This window comes from Manis javanica, chromosome 17, assembly GCF_040802235.1.
Source record: "Manis javanica isolate MJ-LG chromosome 17, MJ_LKY, whole genome shotgun sequence".
NCBI classification, from domain to species: domain Eukaryota; kingdom Metazoa; phylum Chordata; class Mammalia; order Pholidota; family Manidae; genus Manis; species Manis javanica.
The window spans coordinates 45,486,721-45,500,867 of record NC_133172.1 but is presented as its reverse complement, the minus strand read 5'-3'; the positions used below and the strand labels follow the sequence as shown (position 1 = coordinate 45,500,867).

The 14,147-nt window shown below is 43.2% G+C and overlaps 1 protein-coding gene across 4 annotated transcripts in view; it reads left to right on the top strand.

Moving 5' to 3' along the window:
* The window catches only part of CDH11 (cadherin 11), a 142,059-nt gene that overhangs the window by 79,955 nt on the left and 47,957 nt on the right, over positions 1-14,147 (top strand). For all 4 annotated transcript variants that reach the window (XM_037025414.2, XM_037025415.2, XM_037025416.2 and 1 more), the window contains one exon: positions 13,649-14,036. In XM_037025414.2, the coding sequence (XP_036881309.1) occupies positions 13,809-14,036 (228 nt within the window). In that variant the 5' untranslated portion in view covers positions 13,649-13,808. The remainder of the gene's footprint in view (positions 1-13,648; positions 14,037-14,147) is intronic.

Here is a 14,147-nt window from a genome sequence, read left to right as displayed (position 1 = left end):
AGACATTTTTCCTGCCTGGGGAAACACCCCGTTGGATTTTGTTGGCACTCTATAACCTGATTAAAGTTCTATATTATTTTATTTGTTTATGTAATTTCGTGAAACAAAAGCCAGCTGATGTCACTTCCCATTTGCTGTTGAAAATAAGATTGAACCTTCTTTGCCAATGTGGGTCTTGAAGGGACCAGTGGTGAACAGTGATTGGATAACAGCCACTCTTCCTGTCAAAGAATGATTCCCCGCCTCCCCTTTACATCCTCAGATGAAATATTGATGTGTGGGACTTGCCTGTAGCACCACGTAACTCCTCTCATGAACGACATACCTAATCCTTTCGACAGTGATTAGCCCGTGAGCTGTCACAGAGCTATGGCATGTTGGGCTGGTTACTTCTGTTAGAAGATATTGTCTGGCTGCCTTCCTACCGTTCCTGCACGGCTTGCATTTTATTACTCATTAGCACCTTCTTTGGAGGCTGAGGCAGTGAAGGACATAGAACAAAATTTCATTCTAATGTGGGAAACGTTATGAGGGAGAGCTTTGAAAGTCGTGATTTATTCCTTCAAGGACTATTTGGAAGAGCGGGCAGGCTGGAGAACATCTGGGGAAGAGTTGGGTATTTCCTCTAAGGAACCATTGGATGAACTGGCGATGTCTGAAGTAGAAAATGCAAGACTCTTGGGTGAAATACCCACTTTCTAAAAATTCCAGCAACCTATGTGTTCCTTGAGGGCAGTTTCACTAAATTCATAGCACTTAACTACTGCAGAAATCCCAGTCTCCACAAATATTTCTCAAATGGTTGCTTTGTGGAATAAAATCTAGCTGAGTTCTGAGCATCTCCAGAGGAAAAATATTAAGACTTTCACAGGAGAATTACAGAGAAATTTGTTTGAAAGGTGGAAAGGCAAAAGCTTCCAAATGGGCCGTATGTGGCTTCCTCTCCTATTTTGGGTGCTAACTAGCCATATGCACTAAACTGCATGTTCTGAAGGTGAAGGACCCCACGCCCTTGTTTCCTTATCTGGACACTGGAGGCAATAATGCAAAATTCTTGAAGATGCTGGAGGGAAAGAGTGAAAGGAAAGGAGCGACACATAGCAGCAATTCACCGGAGAGTTCCGCTTTATTAGGGAAAGGTGCTGGGTTATATAGGAGGGGGCATGAATTGATTGAGGTGTCACTTCTACGGGGCTGGTGGCTGTTGGCTAGGTGCTGGGATTGGGAGGGGGGCGAGAGGTGATTGGGCTTCAGGTGGCGCCGGCGGGAACTGAGGACCCCGAAGAGAAGCCGGAAGTTTGCCATCTTACTGGTGGGGACCCTTCAAAGAGGATGTAAAGGATGTATGTAAAGCACCTTGCACGGTGCCTGACACCCAGTAGGTGCTCATGTACACCCCCCCCACCAGGGGCTGGGCTGGGTCAAGTAGAGGCTGAATGGAGAATGAATGGTTCACCAAGATGGGCCCCTGGAACTTACCTGGTCAGGAAAGTCCAAACCATCTCATGTGACATACCTAGTAGCTTTGTCCACACTTGACATGATTGTTCTATTCTCATCCCATATCAAGGATAATTAAAAGGCCCGTGGTCTCTACAGAGGGCTTCTGGCCTGTATCCCTACTGAGTCTGGGCCCCTAATATAGTTTCACAGCTTTACTTGTTGGAGTCAGCCGTCCTCCCACCCCCAGCCATCATCCCCCAACCAAGTTGCTATGCCTGAAGGCAGCGCTCTCCTAGGTCAGCAGTACAGCATCCCTTTGAGTCCAGGGACAAATGTAAAGGATTCATATGCACACAAAAGGAACCCATTTGCAGCACCTGATGGGCTCTACGTCCCCATTAGAGAAAAGGAGCAAAATCCTGTCTCCTTCTTGTAATAATAACAGGTCATTTACATTCATCTACAGCTCACACTACTAAAGGCTGAAAGCCAAAACTTCTAAATTACCCAAAGAAATGTAAGTTGCCACTGCTGTCAGTGTTTCATCATCCTCCCTTCACCTGGGCAGCCCACATTATGCCTTTACAAAGAGCTTCCCAATCCATTATCTCATTCGACCCTCAATTAACTTGGGAGCCAGGGAGGTCAGGCATCATTTCTCCTTTTTTTTTCCATAAGAGAAAACAGAGGGGAAGTGAGTTGTCAGTTGTCAGCAGTCCCACTGCTTCCTGAGCAGGGGTCTGCTCCCCAAGCCAGGAGATTATAGGCACTGAAGCAGGAATTTACTAACCTGCCACTGGACTGAGACAGCAAGGCTGTTAGGTATCAAGATCTCAGAAGCGGCTTCTTTTTCCATTTCATTTTTTTTTTAATGCAGCAGAACTGCTTTTGCAAAGAAATCTTGTGCTGAGTCCAGCTGTACATTGTGTTTGCTGTAGGGTATGGAGCCAATGGGTCCCGCTACCCCTACCATTACATCCCCTCACCCACAGGTGTTTATCACGGCCGTCTGCGGATCACCTTTGGAGACCCCACCACCCATCTTATCCAGCCCTTCATTTCACAGAAAGGAAAACTGAGGTCTAGATGATTGAATGCTGTGCAGTGAGTTCGTGGCAGGCCTTTGAATGCCCAGTGAAGTGTTCTTCATACAGCTTCATTCATTGAACAGGCATTTGATGCTTCAGTTGAGGCAGATTAGTGCCTAAGACCAACACTGATTAATAGAACTTTTTTGATAATTGAACTGACCATTGAACACTTGAAATGGAAGTAGCACAATGAGGAAGTACATTTTTTATTTTATTTAACTTAAATTACTCTAAGTTTTTAAAGCCATATGTGTCTAGGTTGCTACAGTATTGGATAATGTAGCGCTAGACCAGAGGTTCTCACTTGAGTGTACACTGGAACCAACTGGGGAACTTCAAAAATACTGATTCTTGGTTTTTGTGGATTTTTAATTGGTTTAGACTTTAGAGGAAGGCCTGGGCAATGAGATTTTTAAAACTCCCCAGTTAATTCTAATGAGCAGTCAAATTCTAGAGACATTGGTCTAAATGTTAAGCTCCACGAGGGGCAGAGGCCATGTCAGCTGTAAACATCACTGTACCTGGGAGCAAGGAATTCTGGGAAGAGTCAGCTATGCTCCCAAATTGTAGGGGGCTCCATATGTCCTGGGGAAGAGGAAGACCTAATCAGGAGTAAAGAGTTTTAAAAGTGCCCTTATTAAATTATTTAAAAGGACAAGATGATCCAAAGAAGTGGTAATGTTCAGTTCCACCTGAGAGATGAAGAAAGAGAAGGAGTCTCTTTATGGTAATGATTCTGGTAATGAATTCTAAATAAAGAATTTTTTCCAGAAATGCATTTGTAGCAATAGATGTTTCTGCCAAGCACGTCAAAACTCATGTCTGTAATTCACAATAGGATTAACCTGGGATTATGGAAAATCTAATTAAGTGAACCATGCTATCTAAGACCCACAAAAGACACTTAATGTTGTCTTTGAAAGTCCTGCCTGTCTTGAGAATGTTCAGCACCTGCTTCAGAAAATGCTCTGCACACGTACAAGGCACTTGACTAGTTTGCTGTATCGCATTACTTTTCTTTTATGCTTAACTTAAAAAAAATCCCATTTCTTTTGATAAATGGCATTAATATATTTGAAAAGAAAGAATGGGGATTCAAGATTGCATTATTTGAAACCACAGTGAGATTATTATGAGGCTATTGTTGATGTCTGCTTTCCAAAAATAACAGGGTGGGGTTGGCGGTAGTGGGGAAAAGCCCTCTGTGGTATATGTAGAGATACAAAAATGTGATATAAAATGGGGCAGAGTTTGGTCAGCTCTGAGCAGGATGGCCTGGTCCGGGGAGGTATGTTAGAAAGAGACCTCCAGAACAGCCCACCCACATTCTGGTAAAAATCAGGTTTCCAATAATTGACAGCAGCTTGACTTTCTGCATTCCTCACTCCTATTCAGAGGCTGATTAAGCTGAGCAGATGCAACTGGACTGTGGTGGGCTGGGGTCACAGCTGGACTTCTCAGAATTGTAAAGGCTCTTGGCCATGGTGATTAGAGGCACTTTCTCCCTTTGCTTTGGTAATTATTTCAAAAAACCACACCAAACCCTTGTCAGTTATTAAGGCCACCTTGGGATAATTCCTCCTATTATTGTTTACACTTTTAAAAAGCTGGCTTTGTGGAAAGTGGTTCTCTGCAGGATGTCAGATTCCAGCAAGAATATTCAGATTGCTTTCTCTCTCCCAGGTCTCCACTGGCAGTCTTTAAAGAGAGCTCTCAGGTTCTTATTTCTGAATGTCCTTTCCCTTATGGATCCTGGGCTGCTGGTTTCCATAGAAATAGTTTGCAAGGGATGACTGCGTTTAAGCCAGGTTTTGGGTGCATCAGGGTAGGGTAGATGCTCTTTACCTTTCACTTGATGCTTTTCCCTCCCTTTTTTTATTCTTCCTCTATGGGGTGAGGACTCTAGGGTTTGTTCACTTTATCTTTTATTTTGCACAAGTTACTGTATCTCATTTCGATATGTTATTTCTGTATCTCAGTTTATCTTGGTTTTAATCCAGTTCTGAGATTCTAGATTTGAATAATGTACCAAAGTGTCCACACTTGAAACAGATGTGGTAATATTGATAATACCCACTCTTGGAAGAATTTGGGAGCCAGACTATCTACTCTGAACTTGCCACTGATCAGTAGTCAGTCCACTGGCTTCACAAGCTTGACATGTTTAAAACCAAACTCGTGTTCTTTATCTTCAAACCAGTTCCTTCCCCCTGGAGGCCAGGAGCAGGACCACAATCTTTCCATGATCCTTGGACGGCAGCCTCCATCCTTTTCAATATGTCCAGTTCTCAAGGCCCTCCACATATGCATGGTTTCTACAGGGGCCCCCTTTCCTCCACCCGAGGCTTATTTTTCTAGTTCAAACCATATTACCTGTCACCTAAACTATTGCAACAATTTCAGGAAGTGTCCCTTGACTGCATGCCGTGCTCTCTGAAGCAGACCTAAAGGGACACGTAAGGCTATTGAGCTCTGAAATGTGGCTAGTCCAAATTGAGAGGTGCCATTAGTTTAAAACACACATGGATTTTGAAGACTTCGGAAAAAAAAATGGAGAGGAATGCAAAATGTTTCAATTCATATATTGATTACATACTGAAATGGTATAAATGGGGGCATACTGGGTTAAAGAACATAGATTGCTAAAATTAATGTCACCCCCTTTAAAAACTTTAAAAAAATGCAGCATCTAGAAAAATTTGAAATTATACATGTGATTCATTATATTTTTGTGGGACATCACTGCTCTGCTTTGTCTCATCTCCCTCGTATGTGCATCATTGCATTTAGCAATCCCTGTTGTATTATTTTGTTTATCTCTTCTTCAGAGAAAACTTCCTGGAGCCCTTTGCAAGGCTCACACCTTATCGCATGTTGTATGTACAGTGTATATTAATTACGTCAGGGTATTCAGGGTGTGTAGTATATATCTACATATTCTTGTTAAACGAACAAAACTCCTCATTTATCCTCTTGATCACCTACTGTGTGCCAGGCCATATCAGGTTCTACACAAAGTTCTCTCCCTGTATCATCTCTTTTCATTTCAGTGCTCTGTGTTTAAAACCAGTCCTAGCTTTTTCACATTTCCAACATGGCAGGGTGGAGACTCAGAGAGGTTGAGTCATACACTAGCGAGTAGCAGTTTTCCAGCTTTAACCCTGTGACCCCGTCTGACGCTGGAGCTTGTGCTCTCAACCCTTTTGTCAGAACTGCCATTTCTCATGACACTTTCCCCTGTATGCCTCTGACAGCTCAGACTCTGTCCGTCTCCTGACCAGAGTCCTTAATGCATTCCCATTGCCTGTCAGGAGAAGTCCTGGCTCCTCGTGCTATGCTTCAAGGCCTGTCACATTATCAGGGCTCTGCACTGCCTCTTGCTAGAGGACACCATTCTCATCATATCTGATGTAAGTGGGGCCTTCTGGAGTTGCGCGCAGTGCAGACCTGCCAGCTGGGATGCAGACCTTCTAAAGAAGATGAAAACCTCTATCTGGGGAAGGTTGCTATGTCTCAGCACAGCAGAGACTCATAGGCTCCTGTTGACATGGAAAACCCCTAACAGGCTGTGGCTGGCCTTCTATTCACAGGAGGAAAAACTTAGTCCTTGAAGAAGTATCTTTTTCTAAGGTTACACAACTGTTCAGCAACAGAACCTTTGCTAGAACACAAGTATCTTGACTTTTGTTGTAGAGATCTCCCTAATGACGCAGTATTCCTCAAATTCAAAAAAGAAAGCATTTTCTATATCTGAACAAATGAGCTGCTCATCTATTGTACTTCACCTTCTACTAGAAGAACCACTGAACATTTTCCTCTGGATGATGGTCATTTACTAGATTTGCTGCTTAATGATAAAAGAAAGCATGCAGGTCAGCTCCCGAGCAGGAGGCTTATTGTAACGAGATGCATAGGGCATTGCAAATGACATAGAAATTCAGGAACAGATGATCTGTAGGGCTGGGCCCTGTGGACAAGCAGCTGGAGGGCAGTGGCCCTTGGACAAGCAGCCGGAGGGCAGTCCTTGAGGGCAAGATCCTCAGAGAACAGGCCAGGCGGTCTGCCGTTAATCCGGCTCAGGGACTGAGGCCATGCTTGTTTCTATTTGGTTTCTAAAGGGCTTGCTCATAACCTTGATTTCATTGAAGCACTGGCCATAAGATGTTACTTTGTGACTACTCTATACCCCAGGTGCCTCATAACCTTTCAGTCCCCTCACTAACTGGAAAATGGTTCCCGTTTTCTTTCATTCAAGTTCCCAAGTGAATCTGGTTCACCCAGTTTATCATCGTGAGCCAGGTTACATGGGTTGAGACCATCAGTGGTCAGTTTAAGGTTTGGTTATCCTTGGACCAGATGTGGTTCCATCAGCCATGACTCAGGGTAAGAGCTGAAACTTCCAATATTGAAGATGATGGAGATAGATGTCTACTTGGAAGAGGCTGACGTGGGCAAGTACCGGAAGACTGCAGTGTTATGGTACAAGCTCAAGTGCAGACACGTGGTCACTGATTCCTCTGTGCCCTTGTACATAGTCAGTTTGCATCAGTTCCATCGTCCCATTATTCATCTGTTTAGACAACTGTCTCACCACTGTTTGAGTACTGTCTACGATTCAGAGATACATGCTAGCCTATGTATCACCAGGATTCAAACCAAGCTTGGCACTGTGAAAAGTTTTTTGCTGAATGAAGGAACCAGCAAATGAAGAAAGCTTTTAGACATTTACCACTCTGAGACAAAAGGAAATTCACGTTTTTGCCTTGGGTATGGCAAATGATGCTACATTATGTTGAGTATCTGTTTATCATTGCCATCTCTGCCCTGCTCTTCCCTCAGGTATTTTAGCTGGTGCAAAAGAAAAATTGAAAATAAAAATCTCTCTCCACACATTCATATAGAGTGTTTATTCATAGTCTGAGATGACACTGCTGACAACATTATTTCCTGTATGTGTTGGAATATTTTATTCATCTTAATGATTAACATTTAAAAATATTACAGTGAGAAAAAAACTATCTTAGGGATTTAGCAGAGCACAAATAAGAAGTTCTTTACATACATTGTATTAATCACCTTACCATTTGAGGGTGATTTAATTATTTGAAGAGATAAGTAAATAGTCAAGGAATGATTCTACATGTTTAGAATTTGGGAACTCAAGTTGATTCTTATGATGCTTTGTGGCCAGGAGAGCCTAAGAATATAAAAGCTGATTGTACATCCTTGAAAATAAGTGAAATTCATACCTAACAGAGGTCATTTTCACTATCAAATACAATTTTGGAGCTGAGATGATCCTTAGAGGTGGATCGTGCAGTCTCCTTGTATTGCAAATGAGGAACACAGACTCTCTGAGCCTGGGAGCCAGGTAGAGCCGAAGCGTGAGTTTTGCGGTCCGATGAACTTGAGTTTGAATTGCAGCCTTGCCAGTAATTCAGGGTGTACCTTTGGGTGATTTACTTAATCACCCTGAGCCTCAGTTTCCTTATACATAAAATCTAGGTGATGTTTACATATAGCTGTGGTGAAGTATAATTAAATGCTGTATACCAAGCCCTGAGTATACTGCCCCGCACTAAAAAAATCTAGCACCTGGTCAAGGATAACCCCTTAATCCTTACCTGGTTTTATGTATCTGGTAAGTGATGGAACCAGGATTTAGACCCAGGTCTACCCAACACCAGGCAGTGAGTTATCTTTTCACTTGCAAAGCTGACACCCCCAGGTTCTCTCTTTCTCCAGAAGCAGAGAATCAGACTGACATTGCAGCAGTTTTAAAATGTCCGCTCGCCCTTAGAGAACGTCATATTCATTGAAAAGGGACCCTATGCGCTGCATACTTTAACATTTGGTCTTTGAGAGTAAAGCAACATATACAATGACCCTTTTGCCATCTCTGTTGTGTATTTTGCACCTGACCAGAAATGATTATCACCCCAAGTTTATGCTTTGCTCTAAGTGTAGAAACCAGGGAAGAAGAAATGTGATTCAATATACCTTGTAATACTTCCTCTCCCCAGTCTCTGTGATTTCCACAGACATGGCATAATTCCTGTGATTTGATTTGAAACTAGAAACTAGCTCAGTGCTGAGTGATGAGATCTGAACTGGGAATAAAATATGCGTGAATTAATTTGCATAATAGAACCCGATTGGTTACAAAGCTGTGTTTGTTGAAGTGGAGACGGGAGCCCCTGAGCTCCCTCCGCAAGGGGACATTGCACATGCAGGATGGAGTTTTGAGTTCTGGTGTGGGCCTTGGTAATATTCTTAATGTAATGATAACCTGTCTTTAACTGTAAATTAGCTCCCTGGTAATGAAAAGAACAGGTCAGCCTGTCTGATCCCTCCAGCTCTGTGGGGAGGAGAAAGCTGAAAAACCAAAGCTGCTTGCTTTCTGCTAAGCACTTTCGTCTTCTTTCTCTACCCGATAACAATTTCCAGCAGGAGTCCAAATATACTTAAACACCCGTATATGTCATTTTCTTTTACCGAGACAAAAGCAGGCGCAGCAAGAGAGTTTTATGTTCAAGGCGCAATAGCTTATGACGGGCTATCTGCTCTCAAGATAGAGGGGCGAGCCTTCCACTTAGAACTGGTGGTTTTGCAAATCCATTTTTCTGTCATGTTATTACTCCTATGACTTTCAACAACATTTATTTTTCCTTCCAAGCAATATACTCCCATCATAAAATAAAGTCTTCCTATATGTTTTAGCAGAACCCCAATGCTTAGACATCCTGGCATATTGCTATAAAGTGCTCTAATGGGAGGATTGTTAAGAACTGCCTTAGGGATCTTTTTAGAACCAATTAGAACATGGATATATTTCCCTGATTATTACCAACGTCAAGGTCTTCTTAGGAGGGCATATGTTCATACTAATGTTCATATGTGATCCCTGCAAACTCCCCACCATTGAACACATCAATTGAATCTGTACATTTTAGAAGCATGTGTTTACAAAAAAGAAACTCCCTAAACACATGTTTTTTAACCTATACATATAGAAATTTTGAAACAGGAGTTTATAAATAAAACAAACAAATTAACTTTCATAGGACCCAGTGAAACTGTTGTTGGCAGACAGATGTCATTGCCTCCTGCTCGCCTTCACTTTGGTCGTTCCTATAAAATGCTTTCTCTTCCTCTCTTGGGTTTTGGTTTTAACATTGGAGTCACAGTATGACTGCCTCTGCCCCAGTGCCACCAAAACTTAAATTGTTATCATCAGAAGACTAGCGTGCATATAACGGGGTAAGTGTCTGTAGGCGATCTGCACCTTTCTGTTAGAGATGTTCGAGATGCAGTCACACAGGATTGTAGGAGATAAGAATGCAAGTCTTAGAACAAACACCCAGGGTTCGTATCCCAGTTCCTCCACTTGCTAGTTCTGTAACCATGGCAAGTTAATCTTGCTATGCCTCAGAACTACTTACCTGTAAAATGGGAATCACAATAATATGGCTTCATATGGTTATTGTGAAAACTTAATGACTCAACTCATCAAAAGTACTTAGAAGAATGTTGGGCAGATAATAACACTGGACAAATGTTAACTGTTATTAATATTTTCATCATAGTCATGTTATTCATGTACTCCTTGTTCTGAAGTTGGTGTACTGCAGGTGGCTTCTAGGTTACTGTTTTTATCACAGTGTCTATATCATTTTCTTATAAACTTTAGATGTAAACAAGTGGGTGGCAAGACCTGGCATTGGTCACTAGTTAAGAACATGGACTCTGTAGCCAGATGGCATGGCTTCAAATACCAGCTCTGCCATTTATCAGAACCATAACCTTACATAAGCTGCTTAATTCATGTGGGTCTCAGTTTTGTTATCCTTTAAAATAATGATATTCACAGTACCTATTCATGAGTTTATTCCAGAAATTCATAGATGAATGAATTATTATAGTTAAAGTTTCTAGAACAATGGCCAGAAAAAGCTTTTACTAAGTAAAGTTTCATTCTGAAAGTGGTAAATAAAACAAATCATGTCTGAAAATTCATGTTATACATATTTGAGATAATTCATTAAAATAACTTTATACATTACATTTAGTCATATAAGCGCTTACAAATAATGGGTCTGATGAATTACTTTTAAAAGCAAGTCAATTTTGCTATTCTTTCCAACAAAAGAAGATAGATAATTTCATTTTTTCAACAAAAGGTTTGCTGTTTATTGGTCATGTGGAAACTTTTAAATTCATTAGTATCAGGCTAGAATGTTGTTTTTATAAAAGAAGAAAAAAGTTGTCATCTAGTTTCAACACTTTCACTGTCAGAAATAATTGTGCTGTACAGCAAAATGGCAGCCAGAAGAAAGAGGTGCAGAAATATAACTTTAATTAAACCCTTCCTTTCAAATACACTTCACAGTTTATATGCAAGAATAATTTATCACAGTGTGAATGAACACTTAATATTTGGCATGGTGTAAAATGGGCAGGGATCTCATCACACCACATGCTCTTTCCTTCTATTTCTTCTACTTGAGATTCTATGGCGGCAGTATCAAGTTGGAACTTGAACTGTATGGTTCAAATCATGTGTTAAACTTTTATTGATGGCCTGTTTTGAAAAGCTCAGGGACTGGACATACAATCGTGAATAAGATATAATCCCAACCATTAAGATGCATCCAGTCTTGTTGGGAGAAAATGTGTGAAGCAGAGGAAGTGCCCCACAATCTCTCCCTGGAGCTCCAACCAGGAATATGAAACTGGAAGCCATTTGTGGAAAATGTCACCCAGTGGCTTCATTTTACAGAGAATGCACCAGGAGGGGAGCGGGTGGCATCCCATGACAAGTTCGTGGCAGATCCCCAACTGCATAGCCAGCTACCTGGCATAAGCCCGGGGACCTTCCTTTGCGGCACGTTGCCTCATTTTAGGATCCGGCCCCTCCCAGGTCCTTCTCTGTGTTTGTCCCACAGTCATTTTGGCTGGCAAGAAACAGCCCTTGAATTCACATGCCTGAGTCTGAGGGTGGAGCTATTAAACGGCGACACTACCTTTTCATTTTTGTCTTTCTTCCCAGCCTTTTACATACCTGGAAGTGTTCAGTCTACAACAAATATTGAACTCCCTATTCCTTGAAAGGGGACAAACAGTACATCATAGAGTGGTACTGGGGACAGTGATGGACACCTGAAATTAAGTGCATGTCTGTGGCCTCCCCAGATACCATTTTGCCATATAACCAATGAAGCAGAAACACTTGGGTTGGTGAAATCAAAGGCTATCAGAAGGAAAGGGGTGGAATTAAAATTCCACCCAATTCCCTGATTTTCTAGACTACTAAGGCCAGATGGCTGTGGTACGTCCATGCAACTCTTATTCCTCCATTCCTTTCTTGGAGAAACCCCCTCACCACCCTGTCAGGGGCATCTCCATCTGCAAGGCAAGAGAGCCACCCTCTGCTGAGTGACACCTGCAGGCTTGGATTGTGGCACTCTAGGAAGAAAGAAAGAGACCCCATGTGTGCCCTGTCCCTACTCTGTGTTCAGCACTATGTGTGTGCAGCAATTCTTCACATCCCTGTTGCTCCAATGTGACCATATTGGAGGCTCAGAGTGCCTGAATGACATGCCCGAGGTCACCCACATTGTAGAATATGGAAGTGATATTCCAGTCCAGGTCCATCTGATCACCAAATATAGGTACATTCCACTGTGCCCCATCTATGCTCCCTTTTTCTGTTCCCCTCTTCCCCCTACCACTTCATCTAAACCAGACAGCTAAGAATTAGATGGTGGTTTTTATTCCTAGAATTGTCAGGAAGCTCACTGATTTCATTTAGACCCACCAGTGCTGAAATGAAGTGTGATTTCAACATCAATGTGTCATCCTTCAGGCCCAGCCATTGTCTGTGGTCCCCTCATGTTGGTGGTGGACATAGTGATGGGGATCGTCACTATGAGGTGGGAGCTGGGGCTCCAGCTGGATTCTGGGGGGCACTCCAAGCAGAGAGGATGATTGTCTAGAAAAAGGGTGGAGAGCTGGCAAGGGAACAGGCAAGGGAAGTTCCATAGGGGAGAATTAAGTTTCCAGCTTCAGAAAGACTAAGTCCAGTGAAGAAGTCCAGGAACCTGAGTCAGTTGAAAGACTGGAGAGAAGAACCAGAATACTGGAGAGAGGACTGGAGTGACCGCAGAGCAGAAGAGTTGGCACTTATCCTAACTGTTGGTGAGTAGCTGTGTCGTGGGTGGGTGCTAGGAACAAGACCTTTGGACCAGCTGGTAGGACGTGCTGTTTTATTTTGCTTCTCCTGGTTGGAGAGAACTTGTAAAGTTATCTTTGGCTGGTTAAGGAATGAGCTTCAGCTTCTGGACCTTTAACCAGACAAGAGCTAATCTTGCTCATTGAATTTATACTATAACCTTGATTCACCAATGAGAGCTTGATCAATTGTTTCACTGACAAATGTTTAGTGACCGTCCGTGGTTTCTCAGGTCCACCCAGACCTCTCTTCTCTAGCAGGGATCAGTGCTGCCTTCCTCCTTCATTATGCCATCCAGTCATGTCAGTCTTAACGTCTCCACTCCGTCATCTCCATCCTCAGTCCCTGTCAACTAGACGCTCCTCTCCTGGACTCCCATAACGCCCTAAATTTCTGTATTACAAAACATACCCAAGCAGAATCATGATCATGAGTAATAACACATTAATCTGGAGTGCTTGCTGTATAGATTGTTCTCAGCAATTTAGAGGCATTATTCATTTAATCCCTCTGTGGACCTGGGAGCACAAGTCTCTTTCCCAGTTCATAAATGAGCAGGCTGAGCTCAAAGAAGTTAGTTAGCTTACCCAAACCCCACAGCCAGCAACAGCTGGAACTGACGCTCAGACCTAGGCAGCTGGATTCCACAGCACACACATTTAAGCCTCAGGTGGACCTAGAGAGGCTTCTTATGTGTGTGTTTATCCCACTCACCACGTGGTGAGCTGGGAGAGGGCAGGGACTCATTTTTACTCATGCCTGCCTCCTCAGTACCCAGAACAGGGCATGCACGTGGTTCAATATGCATAGTGTTTACAGAATGGAATTGAAATGAAGTGCAGATGGAGTCTGCAGCTAATCTGACCTTTCTTTCTGCCTGCAGAAGCCGACTGGGAAAGTGGGTGATGTGCTCAGCGTGCAGAGGCATTCCATTGCAAGAGAGGCCTGCGTGACGAGTCGGGGAGGTCACCATCAGCCAGGCTGCCACACGGTTTCTGGAAGGGGTGACAGCCACCTTCTCCTGTGCCTAAGATAACCAAACAATGAAGGAGAACTACTGTTTCCAAGCTGCCCTGGTGTGCCTGAGCGTGCTGTGCCACAGCCAGGCCTTCCCCACAGAGCGGCGGAGCCACCTGCGACCCTCTTTCCACGGGCACCACGAGAAGGGCAAGGAGGGGCAGGTGCTGCAGCGCTCCAAGAGAGGCTGGGTCTGGAACCAGTTCTTTGTGATAGAGGAGTACACCGGGCCTGACCCCGTGCTCGTAGGCAGGGTAAGGCTGCTGCTGCTCAGTATTTATTTCTCTCCCTGTCGATCCCATTGTAGGGTGTGGTCAACAAGGATCTAGGCAGGAAGACACTGATGGTATGGGCAGGCAGTGAGA